Here is a 19,692-nt window from a genome sequence, read left to right on the forward strand (position 1 = left end):
AATATTGCCCTCCACCCTTCCAAAATAGAGAAGGGGACACTTAAGGTGGGACTCAAATATTTATATATCTCTTGGACATGATAATATTATTTAAAATGGCCAAAAGATGCATTCATCTGGATAGCCCAAATGTATTATATAAATTTAATGGCATATTAGTTAGGACTAAACATAATTAAATGCTTATGATATGGTGAAAAGTCAAGTTACATTTTGTGTGTGTGTGTGTGGGGGGGGTAACTCAGTCACAGAAAGCAGCGACTGCATGATTAACTTGTGTAAAACCCATAGACTAGTCAAGTTCATTAAGAAGGGACTTAATTGTTTAATAGATACAGTCTCAGTTTGGGAAGAAGAGAAAGGTTCTGGAAATGGGTGGTGACGCTGGTTTCAAAACTGTAGATATTACTAATGCAAGAAGTACATTTATATGTGCTTAATTAAAATGGCAAATTCCATGTCAATGTGTGGTACCAAAATGAAAAATCCTGTGTAAGTATGCTGATTATGCAGCAGAGCTTGGATCTGGAGCGCCCCCCAGAGGCCCACATGTGAAAGACCTGGTCGCCAGCCTGTGGCACGGTGGGGTGGTAGTAGACTGGTCAGGAGACAGGATCTCCTAGGAAACAGCTAGGTCATAGGACTGTGACTTCAAAGCGGGCTTGGGACATCAGTCTCCTTCTCTCACTTGGTTTCCGCTCTGATCATCCGTGATGTCATAAGCCCAAAGCAATGTAGCCAAGGGACTACTCACAGAATCTCAGAAACTTCAAGTCAAAATCAACCTTTACTCCTTCAATCTGTTCGTCTTAGGGGCTTTGTCACCGTGAGTGACGGGAGGGAAGCAGGTTCCACCTCCGCTTTGGGGACTGGCCTTAAGGTATTCTACACATGATTAAACAACAGGCATATTGACAGGACATTTGCAGTGATCGTGTTTACAAATTTCCATGTTTATCACAGAAGACTGAACAAAAAAAACCAACAGGCTATCCTAGATGAAATGACTGCTTATCTTTGCGTCTGCGTGAGCGGAGAATGCAGGGAACAGCAGCAGAAGCTGGTACTGAACTATTGCTGAAGCACTCACAGTTTTAATCACGGTTAGCACAAATGACCGCTCCATGAAAATGGTAATATCTTTTGGAAGAGGCATTAGAAAACAAAGACATTTCACAGGACTTAGCTTTCCTGACTTTTCTCAGCATTCTTCATATTTCTGTAATTCCTAAACTATTCCCAAAGCCCACTCTACGCTTTGGCAAATATTAGGAATTCAGTATGCTGGCTTTGTTATTTTTTTTCTCATTTGTAGACGCAGACAGACTGAATTAAGAGGATTTTGGGGAAGCCATTCGGTAACAGCTCAGTGTTCACATGTGAGCAGATAGTTTTCATTTGGGGCTGGGTGTGGCGGCAGACACTGTAATCCTCGTACTCAAGACTGGGCGCTCAAGGTGAGCCCGGGACGCTGGTCCAAAGCAAAGTGACAGGCAAAGCTCTAAATTCAGCGAAGGGATTTAGGGGAAAAAAGAAGCGTTTTTAATGTGCTCTAGTTTAAGAGAACATAATATTATAACAAGAAAATTACTTAATGTTTTAAACATAGGCATAAAACTGCCCACATTGGGTATAAAGCTGTCATTAAGTGCAGGAAAGGGGCCCAGAATGAAATAAAACAAAACAGCTTCCTCATGAAGTTTGGATAAAGAGAGAGAACACATTATCATGTGAAAAATCACTAAACTACTTTTTTTTTTTCTTTTGAGACAGGGGTTTCTTTGTAGTTTTGCAGCCTGTCCTGGAAGTAGCTCCTGTAGACCAGGCTGGTCTTGAACTCACAGAGATCCGCCTGCCTCTGCCTCCTGAGTACTGGGATTAAAGCCATGTGCCACCACCGCCCGACCCCCTTAAACCGTTTTTTACAGACAAGTTTATACAATAGGAAACAGAACAAGGAGTGAGCAGACTGGTAACTAGCAAGTCACCTCACAGTCCCAAATGCCAGAAACTGGGTGCATCTCATCACAGTTTGCGAGAAAATCATCCTCCCAACTCTCTCCCATGTTCCTGTGGGGTCACAATGGGATTGTTGCATTTCTGAGTTCAGAAGTCTCAAGGTGGGTGACATTGCAGGACTAGGGATCAGTTTAAGGCTGTGGCCCTCTCTGGTGGAAGAACTTCTGGCCTCTGAAGCCAGGACCTCTCTGCCACCTCTCAGTTCACCTCCCTGGCTCTCACAGTTGACCTGCGAACTAGGCGAGATCAGCTGAAATTCCTTGTCACATTGATTGATTTGTATTGGTTATTGTCTACACACACATCCCCACTACCACATACATGCACAGGTACACACACACACACACACACACACACACACACGTACACTCACACAGGCATGCGTACATACATGCATGCCCACACACATGCATGCACCCCCACATGCACAGGTGCAATGCACTCTCACACACACGCAAATGCACACCCCCCCATTCCCATCCTGCTACTCATTCAGCACACGAAGAACTGTCTCTAGCATCCTGGGGTAGATTTGCTCACGGCTTTCTAAGTGTATACTCCACAGACCCCTGTCTGGTCATTACCAGATCCTCACACTCACACACATCACCATCAATTCCTCTCCTGGAGGTGTCAGCTTTCCACTGCACCCGGGACTGTGAGTCAACTTAATTCCATAGGCCTTTGATAGGGGTGGAGTATCTCAAGCTTCCTTCCTCTTGCCGATGTAAGGAATGTTTACATTGTGACAGTTCACACAGAAATATAACTGACAAAGTTGTTTTGCAGAACTGTTTCATGCTCATTAGTATTGACGTGCTGAGGTTTTATTAATGGTTGGTTTTTACTGGTATAAGATTCATAGAACATGAAATTTACCAGTTTTATTATTTAAGAACATATGGTATAACCATCACTAGTAATTTCAGAAAATTTTATCACCCTGGAAAAAAACCTGTGCCTGTTACGTAAATCACTTCTATTTTCAATATATGTATATGTGTATGTATACACACATACACACAAACACACATATATATACATACTGTATAACATACAACATATATAATATATATTAGTGTCTGTGTGTATGGGATGTGTGCATGTAGAACATGCTTGTGTTCACACAGTCACTTCTCTCCATCTAGGTGTGTATGTGTGTGTAGCATCTGTGTGTGGAGTGTATGCATGTACATACATTTGAATAGGCAAGTGAAGATGTTGGTAAGCTCCCTCTAACTCTCTTCTGTTTTGAGGCAGGGCCTCTCCCTGAAGCTTGACATTTGTCTAGCGGGCTGGCTGTCCAGAGAACCTCCAGGATCTGCACATCTCTGCCCTTCCAAGGCTGGGCTACAGGTGCGGGGGTCCATGTCTATAGCTTCTGACATGGGTGCTGGGGATTTGAACTCAGGTATTTTTCTTTCGCAGTATGCACTGCAGCCCACTGAGCCTTCTCCCCAGATCTACTTTCTATATACTTTATTACAAAAGAGTGCTGGAGAGGTTCACTGATCTGGTCCCATCTTCCACTGAACACTGAATCCAACTTGCACTCTGAAGTAACTATATACACACAGAGATGCTACACATATACACACACATATATGGAGGCTGTGTGAACACATGCATACACTACATGCACACATCTCATATACCTACACACATGCATATATGTGATATATATATATATATATATATATATTATATAGAAGCAGGAGTGACTGATTAATGTAATGGGCATGGGGATTTTTCCAGGATGACAAAATTTTCTTTTTTCTTTTTCAAGACAGGGTTTCTCTGTGGTTTTGGAGCCTGTCCTGGAACTAGCTCTTGTAAACCAGGCTGGTCTCAAACTCACAGAGATCCTCCTGCCTCTGCCTCCTGAGTGCTGGGATTAAAGGCGTGCGCCACCACCGCCCGGCGACAAAATTTTCTAAAATTATTAGTGATGGTTGCACATTACAAATCTAATGTCATGTGTTCTTAAATGACGCTGTTAGTAAATTTCATGTTATATGAATCTTAGCTCAATAAAAACCAATCGTTAATAAGACCTCAGTATGCCATTACTGGTGAGCATGAAATGGTTCTGCAAAACCATCTTGTCAGTTGTATTTCTGTGTGAACTTTGTCACGATGTAAAAATTACTGAATAATTACTGAGAGGACTTCTAATCCTTTGTTCTGTTTCTAAGGCAGAGTCCCACGACGCTGGCCTAGCTGGCCTTGAATTTGTAATTCTCTGCTTCCTTAGTGATGTGGCTACAGCGTTACTTCATGTGTCAATTTCTCATTCTGTCTTCTACTTCTCTCTAAGTGAAACCAGCCCTTCCCTTAGAGGACTTATGCTGAAATGTTCTAGGAGGCCTGACAAATGATTTAGTGTGTGTGTTAATAATAACAAATGTATACAAGTAATACAAAAATAACAAATACAAACAGATGTTTATTTAGGACTCAAGTAGGAAATAAACATAAAATGTAAGCATGGATGAAAAGGGAGAGCTATCAATTATATCTCAGGATGCAATGAGGAGATGGGATTACAGATTTCAAGGAGGCCGTAACCACTGTCATTTAGAGTTCTACTGCACAAACCCTAGACTTTCTGACATTCCTGCATCGGCCTCTGCAAAGAGTGTGAAGAAATGTGGTTCACATTTGACAAGAGTCAGGAAGACAACAGAAGAGAGAAAGAACAAAGAAGGAGCAAAACAGGCCAACCCTTTTGGAGCCCCGGTCGTTTATCAAGCATAGGTACTTCACAGTTTAAGACTCTTAGTTCCTCATAGTATACATATCTGTATTTATTTTCTCAAAGAAGAAAAATTTCAGGTATCCACTTCACTTTAGCTGTGTAGAAAGTCATAGAACTCCAGCTGAGACTAGAGAATATGCCTCTAATTAGGTACTTAAGTACAAAAAAGTTCTCTACGACTTTCTAGCTTGCCATTCATTTTGTGATTCTTCAGAACTTATTTTGTTTTAGGATGACAGCCACAATTTCTCAAAGCTCTCACAAGGAGGGGAGGCAATGGACCAGGGCAGAAGACAACTTGCGGTCCATGCATTGCACGGATATAGAGAACGAGGAAAGCACAGAGGCCCAGGGTGAATGAAAGCTCTGTGACATTTGCTGGAAAATGATTCCCAGATGCAAAGCAAAACCGAGGAAATGCAGAGTTCCCACTCTGCAGAGCGGGGAACACTGTGGACAGCCACCCGGAGCTACCGTGATCTAAAGGACACAGCAATAGCATGTGGAAATAATCATGGCTTGGGAGCGTAAGCTGACTGTTGCTTGGAGAAAACAGAGATGCCATTGGGAAGGAAACGTGATCACTTGCCACTGTATGTGAACAGGAGACTGATGGAAGGAGGTACAGCTGAGATTGAGGGTATGGGGAGAACCCAAATCAGAATCATGGGGTCAAAAGAGGTTTTAGAAAATGACAGTAGATAAGAAGAAGAGAGACTAAACTTAGAATGTTGGAATATCAGAGATAATAGGCAAAGAAATTGAAATGTTATTTTTAAATGAGCCTAGCACGTTTTAGGTTGTGGTAGTTAGAGCAAAAGCAAACGCATGAGATGTCTGATGGGTTTTCCAGACACTAGCAACTGAAAAGGATTCATGTAAAACCTAAGAAGAGAACTTTTTTTTTTTAAAGAGATTGAAAAGAAAGAGCCAGGTTTCAGAAACAAGAAGAAATGGGGTACCTATTATGTACTGTTCTCTGTGCTGGATGCTTTCCTGGTGCTCGATGTTCAAAATGAACCAAAAGCAGGAAATATAATCTCTTTTCTAGATAAGAAATAAAAGGCTTGGATTCCAATTCTCATAGCTGGGCTGGGGCTGGCTAGCAAAAAAAAACCAAGGTATACCAGAAGGATGGGATGGCTTTAAAAGTTTAAAGTTCACATGATAGGGTGGAGAGATAGCTCAGTGGGTAAGAGTGCTTGCCACCCAAGCATAAGGACATGAGTCGGCCACAGCATCCACGTTAAAATGCTGGGATGCTTGAGCAAGCTTACAAATCCCAGCTTTGGGATAAGGCATTTCTGAACCAGGCTAGTTCCAGGTTCAGTGAGAGAACCCATCTCAAAGGCATAAGATGGATGAGAGAACAAGGAGAGCTGATATCTTTCTTTGGTTTCCACACACACAATACAACACACACACACAAACACATATACACTCCACACATAAATATATAACCCACAGACATAGTGTCCCTCCCAAACACACACACCCATAACCTCCCACCAAAAGTTGATATTCTAAGACAAAACAGAATAAAACCAACCAAGATAACTTACTCTTGGACCAGGTGCTCCAGGTGGACCCTGCAACATAATAATAATAAAAAAATGAAATAAATCCAAACCCAGTTGGTAAATATCTCAAAACTAGGCAACTGTATATTAATCAAGGACAAAGAGATAAAAACATAAATAAACTTACAGGAGGTCCTGGCTGACCTCTTGGTCCTTGGGGACCCTAAACGAAATGAAGACAAAGCACAATATGAAGATAATTTGAGCCAGGCGGTGGTGGCGCACGCCTTTAATCCCAGCACTCGGGAGGTAGAGGCAGGCGATCTCTGGGAGTTCGAGGCCAACCTGGTCTAGAAGAGCTAGTTCCAGGACAGGAACCAAAAAAGCTACAGAGAAACCCTGTCTCGAAAATCAAAAAAAAAAAAAAAAGATAATTTGCTTTTGATTTGATATTAACCAAGACCCAACCTCTGCAATTGCCAATTGTTGTGCAAATCACACGATTTGTAATTGTTTCCATATTTAGAAGCTCTTGCTCTTAACTGTGACCCACAATTCTGAATAACTCAGAAACTTAATTTTTCTCAGGGAAGGGAACTGTTTGCCCTTTTCAACAAATTAAATAAATTGAGATATAAAATGTTAATACAGCATAGCTATTTCTATTATCACCCTCCTAATCACAGAAGCTAGAAACGTCATTGTTTTTAGATTCTTCATGAACCTGTAAACTGTGTCCCTCTAATCATTGTCAAAATACTTCTTTATTTTCAATGTAAATCATATATTATGGCTTAATGCCTGCGTCTCCTAACCACTGAATAGTGTCCTAATTTAAATTCTGTGGTCTGCAGTGGAGCTTTTGAGACATAATTGGGTCTCAAGGGTGGACTCTGTAAGGAGATCAACGCCATCATGAAAAGAAGCAGAGATATCCAGTTTCTGTACTGGGCTAAAGGTAGAAGCTGGTCTTCTGTAAACCAGAAAGACCATTCTATCCATACTAATGACATTCTTCTTAGAACCTGGAGTCAGTCATTCTGTTAACCATCTAGGGGCTCTCATTCCAGGAAGAAGCATACACTTCTTAGCAGTGTGGCTCACCATCCACTCTGAGCTCCTTCTGTGTGCTGTGTTTCCAGGTCACATATCAGAAAATGGAGCAACTGGGTAACCAGCGAATGAGGAGCAGAGGCGGGACCAAATCTCAAGTCAGCTAAACACGGAAGAGATGTTCTTAGACACCTCATCCCATTGCTTCCTCTCAAGGTGTGGTCTTTATCAGCACAGCCTACACACCGTCTATACTCAGCTACTTGCACATCCCTAACCTCTCCTTCCCTGTTCCCCGGCCCCCTCCTTCTCTTTTCTCTTCCTCCCGTCTTTCTTCCCTTTGATCTTTTCTTCCGATAGGTTTTCTCTCTGTAGCTCAACTGGCTTCAAACTCCCACTTCTCCTGTGCCAGCCTCCTGAGTACAGGGATTACAGGCATGTCCATCATGCCTGACATCCCAAGTTCTTTCCTAAATGCATTCACTTGCACACACTTCTGCCTGCTCATTATAGCTCATTTCTCTCTCATTACTACTTTAGAACGCTGTATCCACCACAACTACCTGTCATTGTCACTTCCTTTCTCCTCAACTAAATTCTTCTTTTTTTTCTCCATCCCATAGAGCACAGCACTGTGGAAAGCACTTAAGATTTGATAAAAATGTCTGTCGCTTTTCAATATTCTGGGACAAGAATAGTGCCTAACACACACTAGAGCCTCGATAGTTCTCACTACACAATTTAACAATGTTAAAGTTGGTATTAATTTAGAAAGCAAGAAGGCTAAATAGGTACATTAAGATGCCAAGATTGTGCTGACATTTTCCAAAATGAATCAGCAGCCATCATGGTTCATGTTTTACACATCTGCTCAAAATTAACTTATTTGAGGTGAACTGAATACTAACATCATATTGAGTCAAACTCAGATCATGGTTAATAAGAGAGTAAAGAGAAGACTTCGTCTCCAGCTGGGTTCAAATATTATTGACGCTGTAACTGGCTTCTTATTCAGGACCCTTTATTAGTAAGGCTGCTAACTCGGGTTCTGTTGTGACAGCTAGAACAAATACCATGCGGTCACTTAAGCAGGCTGGAGAGCACTCACACTCTGCCCGATAGGCATTTTATAGTTTGCATGATCTCTGCTTAACATTCTAAACAAAAGTTGTTCTCAGAAGCTGCCTGCTTGGTTGCAGGAACGCCCTTCTTAGTGATAGTAGATGCAGAGGCTAGAGCGAATTTGATCCATTCTGAATCAACACAGCAAAAACAATAAACAGCTGTGTGATTGAACCATTGAACATGTTTCTGACATTTACAAAATCTTTTTGACGGTTCAGTACAAAACATCTATCCTATATTTGACTCCGAAGGAGGAATGTAACATAGAAAAATGAACAAATTCTTCCTCCTGCTGACACTACCAAATTCATTTCAGCTTGTTCCTCAGAGCAAATCAGTTCACCACAAATATGATCCAATGAAATAACTTGTAACAAGACAGGGTGGGGCAAGCCCAATGCAACAATGGCATGAAACAGGACAAGTAACCAAATAAAACAAATTGGGATTCCAACCACATTATGTTATTAATTCCCTTATTCTCTAGCTAACACGTTGAAGATAGCCATCCACTTTCTATCATAAAGCACTTTGTAGCAAAACTATCATTGTCCTAAGGGGAACCATATTTATGGGGATGACTGTGGTAGGGGGTTGGGTGGTTATAGAGAAAACATTCTCTTTAAATCACACCAAGTTCTCTGTTTCATTCTAGAATTTAAACAAATCCTTAAACAGTAACACAGCTTATCATGTGATTTAAGCAAACTAGTGTGTGACCTTGAATCTGAGTATATTGTCTTCTTTTCCTTCCTTCCTTCCTTCCTTCCTTCCTTCCTTTCTTCCTTCTTCCCGTCCTCTCTTCCTCCCCTTTTCCTTCCTTTCTTTCTGGCTTTTCGAGATAGGGTTTCTCTGTGTAACAACTCTAGCTATTCTAGAACTTGCTTTGTAGACCAGGCTGGCCTCAAACTCAGAGAAATCCACCTGTCTCTGCCTCCCGAGTCCTGGAATTAAAGACATGCAATGTGTACTGCCACCTGCCTTGGTCTTTTTCTTATGTAAATTCCTTATTTCATTTCCTTTATGTAAACACGATTGTCAATTACCTCATGAGTTCTCTTAGGCTGGTCCAGTTTTAGAGTGGTCTTTTTATTTAGAAATTGAGGACTTCTGTTACAGGAAGCCTAGTCTCTATTTTCTAACGGTCTCTAGTCTGTCTCCCTTGCCCAGTTGTGACAACTGGAGGATGTATCTAGTCTTTGCCAAATACTTCTTTTGGGAATAAGGGGAAGGTGACTTCTCCTGAGAACCACTGGTTTGAAGGGTTTAATTTTGAGTTTTAAAATATTAGATAATATTTACTAGACAGCAATGTTAGGATGGAATCAACAAACTAGAAGGCTTAAAGTACGACTGTGAGTTAGGAGTCTGATCTTCAAGCTGCCTGTGAGTGGCTGGTTACAGTTTCTGTAGCTCTCTTACCCAGCTGGCTCCCAACCTTTAGGTTTCTGAGAGGCTCTGTGATTTATGAAAAAATATTGTTTGAGGTTGAGGAGACTTAGGTTCCAATCTTGTCTTCATAAGTTATGATATGCTTTTGGGTGCACCTCTGAAACGGTAAGCTACTCTCAATGAAATGTTTTTCCTTTGTAAGAGTCACTATGGTCATGGTGTCTCTTCACATCAATAAAAACCTGAACTAAGACAGTGAGGATGGTTTCCATGGCCCTTTTGAGAACTTAGTTTTCAGGCTGAAGATCTGGCACAGTGGCAGAGGGCTTGCCAGGCAGCTTAATACTCTAGTTAAGGTTCTGAGCTTGAATGCATGCACACACAAATACACATAACAGAGAGAGAGAGAGAGAGACAGAGAGAGAGAATTATGATTTTCAAGCTTATATTTGTTTTTAAAGTTTTTCCTCATCTTTTCTAACTGGGCAGGGGGTTACCCCCATGAGTATAAGGTAAAGGTTTCAGTTCTGCAGTTTGTATGACTGTAAGGCAGTTTGTAGTTGAATCAAAGGAGTTGATTTATTTTTCATTTGAGTGAATTATGCTACATACAAATGAAATATATACCTAAATATTTTAACTTCTTAACTTTAAATATAGGATATTTTTTTGTACTTTATTTTTTATAATGTGTAAGTCAAATTGGAGGCTATAATTCTGATACTCAAAAGCCATAGAGCCATATCAAAATAATTGAGAAAATGTCAGCGGAATTCTTCCACATTATACTGATTTTATCTTAGTATAACATTCTATAAAAATGAAGCAGCCTCCCTCAGATTTATGGTGAATTGCTCTCTTTACATTGTTTTTCTACTTCCGCGGCTTTCAAGTTGTTTCAAGTTGTGACATTTTGTCAAAATCGGAGAGACAGTAGAATGTTAATTTGGGTATAAGGTAATATTTTACTTTAAAATATAACTGTATTCTATTACTTCTGACAAATGCTCCTTAGATAACTTAAATTATTTGTGTCTTAAAAGGGTTTTGGAATACCACGGAAGCCAGGAATTCTTTTATGAATTAATTGACAAGGAACACAAGAGTTTTGAAGTTGGGTGAAAAGGACAGGTAAATTCACATTATACTTGTGAGCAGGTTTCTTAGGCTCACTAATCTGGAGTTGTTTAGAGAAAATTTATATGAGCCCTGGGCTTTACAGATAAAACCCATAGGCAGCCAGACAAGTACCAAGTACAGAATAGAGAAGAGATCTCTCTTACATGGATGTCCAGAAATGGTGCCCTACTGGTGAAAGGGACTCATTTCTAACCAGTTCTGGAATCTATAACGTTATGCTACAGGAAGTGTGATGCTCCTCCAGTAAGAAATTCAAGCCTATGACAAAGGGAAACTGTCTCCATGGTGATATCTGAGCAGTGACGTTGTGATATAGCAGCGAAAGGGGTCCTGGTGACTAAAAGGTATCTTTTAAAGAACAGAGGGCAGTGAGAGCCACTAGCGGGGAGAGGCTGCATCCTGAGACTGGAGGGCAAAGAGCTGGATCACACAGGGCTTTGCTATCAAGGGGAGGAGTCTAGCTTTTCTTCTGAGTGCCAGGGCCAGGGAAGGTTTAAAGAAGGACAGGCACACAATCTGCTTTGTACCTTAACAACATTCCTGCAACAGATGTGGAGAGTGGGTTGCAGGAGGGGGAAGTAGAATCAGTGGAAAGATGTTCAGAGCTGGGGGTGACAGCGTGGTAACACAGACAGTGTGGGGGTGGAGGTAGCCCGTTCTCAGGAAGCTGGTCACAGAAATGGAAATAATACTTAAAAATAAATCATTTCAATCTATCCTCCATAGTCACTCATGTTTACCATTCATTTAAAAATTTCCACCTGCTGGGCAGTGGTGAGGAACACCTTTAATTCCAGCACTCAGGAGACAGGTAGAACTCTGAGTTCGAGGCCAGCCTGGTCTATAGAAGGAGCTCCCGGACAGCTAGGGCTACACAAAGAGATCCTGTCTCACAAACCAAGAAAAAAATCTGTAAAATTCACTACTTATTGAGTATAAGCATCTATAAGACAGGTGCTCCCAGGGATGGGGTTCCATCACAAAAACAAACATTGAAAAAAATTCTATGTTGCTTATCTTCTAGTGAGGGAGGCTACTGAACAGAAGACAAATATCATAGAGCAGGTAGCAAGGAGCTCGGATAAACGGAGATAAAGGGTTTCAGGAAGGTGGGAGAGTTGCCTCTGCATAGATTGTGATTGTTGATCTTTACAGAGACTGTGATGGTTGATCTGTCTTAGACACAAGTCTGAGTACGTCTGTAAGGGTTTTATCAGAGATGACTGACTGATCCTGAAGGGGCTGGGGCAAGTGGGATAAAAAAAAATAAATAAAAGGAGCAGACCAGCAAAGTGCTAAGGATTTTTAGCTTTGCTCCTGCCTGCCATGACGTGAACGTGGCAGCTGACCTCCACCACACGCTCCTGCAGACACGATGCTCTGCTCGAGTGTGCGGGGCCCTGCAGTCGTGGGCTGAGCGCTCTGAAACCATGGCTGAGTCAAATCTTTCCTTCCTAAGTCATTTCTGTCACATTTTAGTCACAGAGTGTGAAAGAAACTACCATAACAGGCTACTTAGGAAAAGGCTTTGTGATACGTGGTCTCTGATGAAAAGAACCAAGGCTCAGGCGACAGGTATTGTACTGAGTCTAGGGCATTAAGGGTTGTTTCCAGGGGTGGGGACAGGGTGTCCAGCCCATACAAACAGCCTTTAAATAGAAATGCCAAAATGAATAGAAGCAGAGGGGTTTAAAAGTGCGGTAAAGAAATACCAGGAACAAGAACTGGAAAGTGGAGGCTGCGGAAAGAACAGGAGAGGAAAGCCATCCGCCTATGGGATCCAAGCATCGTAGCTACCTCACCTGGTCTTCAAGGACCTTTCAGGGCCTGGCTCTTGGACCCTTCATCAATGGGAGAGAGCCCTTACCTTATTGAGGCCTAAACTCTATCTGTGTTTCATTTTGAAGGGGATGACCTACCTGGTCACTAACCTGTTTATTCTGGGTGCCTATTTCTACCAGAAATCCCAGACTCCCTACATCTCTATGTTCTGGATTCTGGTTATGTGTTCCCCCTTCCAGCTAATTAATTAGCATTATTATTGCCCTCCATGCCTGCTGCCTTTTCATGGGGGATGCTACAATCTGCTCAGTGTGAATGCCCTTGGGGTAAACCCAACCCGGCAATGGTACTTGTGTCAAGAGGCGGGTGTAGTCATCTGCTTCATGTTGGTCGCCTTCTACTATCCACACATACAGCTCACACCACCACTTCGTATACTGAACATTCACATGACAATTTTTTTCTTTAGAAGAGAATGTATGACTGCCAGCCCTGCCCTCAGTTGGAGGAGACAGGAGGAGTGGAAATTTGAAGCTAGCCTGGGCAACATAGCAAGAGTCTCTCTCAAAATAGCACACACAAACTAATGCTCTGATCCTCCCGTGAAGCATTCCTGGCTGGCTGGATGTAGCTTGGGTGCCTCATGAGACCCAGCAGGGCTGTTGCTGGGACACTGGAGAACACCCATCCCTTTCATTCCCGACAGGGCAGACACTCTACTGTACACAGTAATCTGGGGAGAATATGATTGGCAGGTCCTTAAACACAGCGCTTATCCGGTCCCACTGGAAAGTACCATATAGGTTATTTCTACCTCTCTGCAACTATAGTTTGATTTCGAGTCCACAAGCCTCAGAGTCTTTGATCCCCTGGAGATTATTGCCTAGAGACAGGGCTGCTGTAATCACAGATCTCATTATCCGGTTAAACTTACAGTTTCACCTCTAAAGCCTTTTTCACCTCTGGGTCCCTGAAAGAGAGGGAAAAAGATGGTAGTTGAGCGTCACGGGTCACTGTGTGTTTGGTGCAGCAGCAGCTACAATCAGAAGCATGCCATTTATATTCCTGTCCTATCTAGGAGGATCTGCGCATTCATGCACAGTTGAGATTTCCCGAGTAATGAGAGGTTCCCCACAAACAAACCCAAACAACCCACGCTGGTGGATTACGCTCTCGGTTCACCGTGTCCTGAGTTCCGCCTGGCAGTGAGACGGGACACCAGGACTCTGACTCGGGTAGGGCGGTCACAACAGTTATTCACCAACCGAGCACAAAAGCTTTTGGGGAGGAGAGTCTTTCGGTTTCTAGGTTGCAATCCTTGCGTCTTTCAAAATCCTTGTTTCTAAACAATTTCTTTGTTCTCTTTCGTTTCTCACTTTCTGTCCCCCTTTCGATTTTATTTATTGCCGTGTATTGTGGGTCACAGGTGAGCTCAGAGGACTACCCTCAGGGGTGAGTTCTTTTCCTCCACTGTGGAATCTGGGGACTGAACTCAGGCTCACGTGACAAGCACTTTTAGCCACTCCACACTGGATTTAAAATTATTTTGGGGAATATTTTTTTTCATATCAAATCTGAGGATCCAGTTTTAAAGCATGTTTTTAAAAAGATGTGAGCCTTCTAGTCTCATTTAGAAAATCTCCCCAAAGTGCAAACTACATCTTGGCTTTCTAGCGTATTTTAAAAAATGACTTTCCTGTTCTGTTTTTCACATTAATTTTATCTGGTGGTTTTTTTTAAATGGTGAAATGGGATGGCAATGTCTTTTCAACACTAATGGTATCCCAAATAATTCCATCTTCTTCCCCATCCACCAGTGTAGGGGTAGCCGTGTGACCAAACGCTAGTCAATCAGACATCAGAAATATCTAACACGTGAGGGTGATTCTGAGCAATTGTAGGTAACTAAATGGAAAAACTAACCAAACCTGAAGTCTTTCATCCTTAACTACCGTACTTACTGTAAGTCAGTTTGGTTCAGTATCCCCAGTGCCTGCAGCATCTTTTGTAATAATTAAATTACAATATGCTCACATATCGAATTCTGTAGTCTGCTCTGTTAACCTTGATCAGTGTCTTTCTTTTTCTTGCCCTGCATTCCGTTATAATAACTGCAATCTCATTGTTTCTGATTTGGAAAAAAAAAATCCATCATTGCCTCTACCCCCACCTATTTTCCCTCACAATATTTCTGTGTGTGTGAATTTCAGAGGCTTATTTCTTATAATGGACTTCTCTTCTTAGAACGGAAAACATGGAGCATGGAAAGAATTTGTCAAGACATTTGATGGGCATGGTGACTAGCCTGGTGAGCTTTAACAGTGATTGTAACCCAACACAGTGAGATACTTTAATCAAGACATTTCTTTATCACATAACGACCTTTAACAGTGACTGTCTAAGCAAAACATGGTCGGATATTTAAATGGAGGCATTTCTTTCTCACATTCTCCTTGACCAATAATATTTCACATTTCTGACAGAGGAGAACAATCATCCCTTAATCAGAACAGCGTGTCCTGAAGAACCACCCACTGAACTATGAGAACTCTCCCACCTACAGTTTTATGTCGCTCCAAGGAGCAAATGTTGGAAGCCAAGAGAATGAGTTACACATTTTATTTCTTTTGAATAAACTCCAGTAACTTTAACGGTGAATTCTCTAAATTTATAAAGATAAGAGCTCTCCTTAACGCTTTAAACATTCCATTTTCAGTTTTAAATAGGTCTACACACAAAACTTTCAAATGCTTCAAAAATACAGCTTCGTTGAAGGGAATGGATCTTGGTTTTCCGTGTATTTATTTGACCCTATTGTGTCCCTCTGTGCACAAGTTATCAGTTCTGCAATAGGCCCCACCAAACCATTTCAGTTACCGTCTTATTTCTTGGTTGTTTACAAACAAATTTCTTGCCGTACTGGCCATATGTTGACTCTACGCCCACCCCAGACATGGATAGGATGGATGGAGACATCAGCTGTGTAGCTCACTGGGTTCTTTACCTTGACTAACTAGATGGACCTCTATAAACTTTATTGAATAGAAATCATGCTTGCTTCAACCATTTCTTGTAACAATCTGAGAAATGTTGTCATGGGAAATGAAGCAGGACAAAGCCACAGAGGTCACAGAAGGATTTTCAAGAAGTTATCATTGCACCTCTCATAGTCATTCAATGAAACCTGCGCATGGAGAGCATGCTGACCACGCCTTCCTTTACCCTTGTGCTATCCTGGTTTTCTTGCTCATTTTGCCAACATCTTTCTTTGTTTACAGCGGGTGCTTCTAAAGACTCAAATCTTGGCAATCAGAATTCATTTAGCTTCCTTTGGAACTGGTTCCAGCTTTACTGACTGCTTCTATGTTTACTGCTCTCCCTGGCTCAGTCCATTTTTCTTTTCTCAAGCTTGAAGTGCCTCCGTCATTCAAACCTTTCATTACCCTATGACCCTTAAGGACAGCCTTCCCGAAGAAAACAGGTAACTTCTTTTTTAACCTTTGTTTCCCAAATACCCAGGTGGATTCTTGATGGAGTATTCTAGAATTAGGAATTTTAAAACATGACTAACAACAACAGCAACAGCAGCAGCAACAACAACAAAAGAAAAGAGCAACGTTGTCACAAACTTACAGTTCCACCTGTTGGGCCTATTATACCTTCTCTGCCCAGAGGGCCAGCGTTTCCCTGTGGAGGGAGAGAAAACAGTCTCACTCTGAGGAAAAGTCAGTCCCATTCTCCATATAATTGAAAAGAAAAAAAACCTAGAAAACTTGTGCTATGGAAAAATAGCTATCTTTAAGTAACAAAATTTATTATCATGAGAACCCTGATCACTCTTTGGGCTGATGAGGAAGGGGGACTTGATTGGGGGAGGGGGAGGGAAATGGGAGTCGGTGGCGGGGAAGAGACAGAAATCTTTAATAAATAAATAAATAAATAAAAAATGATAGTAATTTTGACAGTATGTGGTGCAATTGCCTATGTTGCTGCAGTTTCCTACCAAGGGTGCTGTAAATTATGATTTCCTAAGCAACATAAATCAGAATTAAGTGCTCATGTGTTGAGAAGTCCAAGGATGTATCTGTGTGTAGAGCGTTGCTTAACCAATGGAATTGCTTTATGTAGGGCACTAGAATAATGCACACATTTAAATAGGAGTATCCACGGATGATGAAGGGACAGGTGCCTGAGTTCCAGGGAACACAGGGCAGGTCCAGATGGAACCTTATGTGACCAAAGAAGCCGTAGGTCCCTCTGTGAGACATGGCCAATGCAGAATCCAATTAAAAGGGCCTGAAGACTAACTTTTCAATTATGAAGATATTCCCAGATGAGCAAGGTAGCTAGCTAATCCTTTTCAGTATGTACATATGTACATATACTGCATTTTTGATGAAAATAAAATACTCATTTTAGTTTTTTTTTCTCCCTATCAAATTCCACTCCCACTTCCACTGACAGCAATCTTTTCTTTCTGGTTCAGTTAGTATGGAATATCCAACTATAAGAACCTCATAGTTTTCTCTTTTTTTCAGAACATGCAGAGGTAAAGAAAATACTGTCAGTTTAAATCTAATGTAGTGTGGTCTGCTGTCTGACAGCTCCACTATTAAACTGACCTGCCAAAAGAAAAATTACCTGATAGACTAAAGGAGTTGGGGTCGCTTTTGAAACATAACAAACTTTAAGAGACAATTTGTAAACATGGTACACAAATTTCAAAGATCTCTGATTGAACCAAGAAGCTTGATATTTTAATTAAGTCAGTGCAGGCTCTATCACGGTGGTTCTCACCTTTCTAATGCTGTGACCTTTTAATACAGTTCCTTATGTTGCATTGACCCCCAACCAAAAAATTATTTTTGTGCTACTTCATTCCTGCAACTTTGCTACTGTTATGAACTATATTATTATTATTATTATTATTATTATTATTATTATTATTATAGATAGATAGATAGAAGTTTTGTCAAATGGGTCACGACTCACAAGTTGAGAACCACAGCTCTGGACTCAATGGCCATTGAAGAGACTTTAGTCTAATTAATTATGATGAACTCTCCCAAATAATTCTTTGTTAAAAGAATAGAAAGATAGACGCTGACACTAGAAGAAAAGAGACTGGAAGCTTTACAATTATCTATATTTATCTAAATGTTCAGAACCGTCACACTATGATTTTAACGGTAGGATCAGTTATCTATGTAAGTGTGTTTTTGGAACGGAGTGCAATAAAATCTTGATTTTTCTAGTTTCAGTACTCTTACTTAATCACCAAACATTTCTTGATTTTGGGGGAGAAAGTAGACTTGAGGCCACTTACTGCCCGCAGTGCGCTCTGATTGTACAGGTTTAGTGAACAGCCCTATAGCGCACAGCTTGGCCAATCGTAAAGGAGCCAGTTCTTCCTCTGCTATTGCGCTAGCCTACCATGGTCTCGCTAATCCTCCCCAGAGACTCAGCTCCCCAGCTGCAAAGCAGGGTGACAGCGCTCTCATCAAGTTTTAATTGGACTGAATGACAGAAGGGGCACAGACTGAACTCTGGTACCACCTCCCCCTGCTAAGGCATCGGGACTTTCTTACTTATCTCCGGTTAACAGCCGACTCCCAGGCGTTCTCTTATTACAGGTCTTGCTTGTCAATGACTGGTTGTGAGCTCTTTACATGAACTTTTCCATTAACGAGGTGACAAAAGTAATTGACCCACAAAGTGATATAGGCTTCAGTCTTGGCCTGGTCCAGAGCCTCAGCCCATCATGGGACCCTGCTGAGGACAGCATCCATACTCCGATGAGGCCACAGAAGCAACATTTATTTTACAGTAGTCTATTCGTATATACACACTCGTGGAGAATCAGAAGTTACACACTATATAACAGCACCCACGTTCCTTGGTTCCTTAGAAATGGTGACAGCCATTAACAAGCTTATACCTGGAGACGTGTTGAGGTGGGTCTCCAAGCGAACAGTCACAACAATGCAGCCCTTTGTTTTATTGACGGAGTTAGGGGGGTGATGTAGAAGTTTAAGAATTTGACCTCATTCCCTACTTTGAGCAAGACAGCGGCTGGGTCACAAAGCTCTTCAGGAGACTTTCCTGCTGCCTTTGAACTGCTTCTCGTCTTCCTCCCTCCTGTCCTCCCAGGCCCTAGCAGCTGCTGTGACTAGCCAAATCGCTATTTGCCGTTTAGAAATGGCTGCTTTGTTTCATTTCCGTTTCATAGACCGTTCCTCATTACGACGGCATGGTTAATATAAACTACAAGGAAGCGGAGCTAGCACTGGCTGGGCTCAAGGCTGGCTCGTTTACATTCCCTGCATTCTGCAGCTCCAGGCACCGAACTGCTGACTGACATTCGCTAGCCTTTGATTTTTGGAACTCTTTCAGCAATCCACCCCCCTCTCTGGGGATACCTGATTCTGAGCAGGAAATCCTCAGCTTTGGGGAAAGGGCCATCAAGTGTGGTCTGAAGAGTTCTGGACAGAGGCAAGCCCCTCTGGGTGGGTGGCATTTGCGCTCTGGCTGTGTTGATGTGCACGGCACAAGACTGCTTTATTACGTTTCTGATGCTCTGTTAACAGACATGCTGCCCATTCTCCACAGCTATTCTGATGACTTTTTTTAAAACAAGAACTGAGAAGTGTGGGTGGTCTATTATGGGATTTTGCCTAAACTAAGTTATGAGCTGTGAAAGGTTGGGGCTTGCACGGGCCGTTATGAGTTTCCATCTTGAAAATCACTTTATTAACTTATTAATGTGAAGTTATTAATTTAAAGTGCTTCAATAAGCAAACAAGCATAGGTCTTGGGTGACGGAATGACTCTATACTTACTCTCTGCCCAGTGGGACCTTTAGGGCCTGCAATTCCAGCAATACCATCATCCCCATCTGGACCC

At 41.8% G+C, this 19,692-nt stretch overlaps 1 protein-coding gene across 1 annotated transcript in view; it reads right to left on the reverse strand.

Moving 5' to 3' along the window:
- Col24a1 (collagen type XXIV alpha 1 chain) overlaps nt 1–19,692 on the reverse strand; it is a 228,645-nt gene that overhangs the window by 19,369 nt on the left and 189,584 nt on the right. The window contains exons 51-55 of the mRNA XM_041678738.1: nt 19,629–19,691; nt 16,423–16,476; nt 13,724–13,759; nt 6,485–6,520; nt 6,340–6,366 (exon numbers count right to left, since the gene is read on the reverse strand). Of these exons, the coding sequence (XP_041534672.1) occupies nt 6,340–6,366; nt 6,485–6,520; nt 13,724–13,759; nt 16,423–16,476; nt 19,629–19,691 (216 nt within the window). The remainder of the gene's footprint in view (nt 1–6,339; nt 6,367–6,484; nt 6,521–13,723; nt 13,760–16,422; nt 16,477–19,628; nt 19,692) is intronic.

Source organism: Microtus oregoni, unplaced genomic scaffold (assembly GCF_018167655.1).
Source record: "Microtus oregoni isolate MIOR12 unplaced genomic scaffold, Mior012 000000F_ref0000247, whole genome shotgun sequence".
Classification (NCBI taxonomy): domain Eukaryota; kingdom Metazoa; phylum Chordata; class Mammalia; order Rodentia; family Cricetidae; genus Microtus; species Microtus oregoni.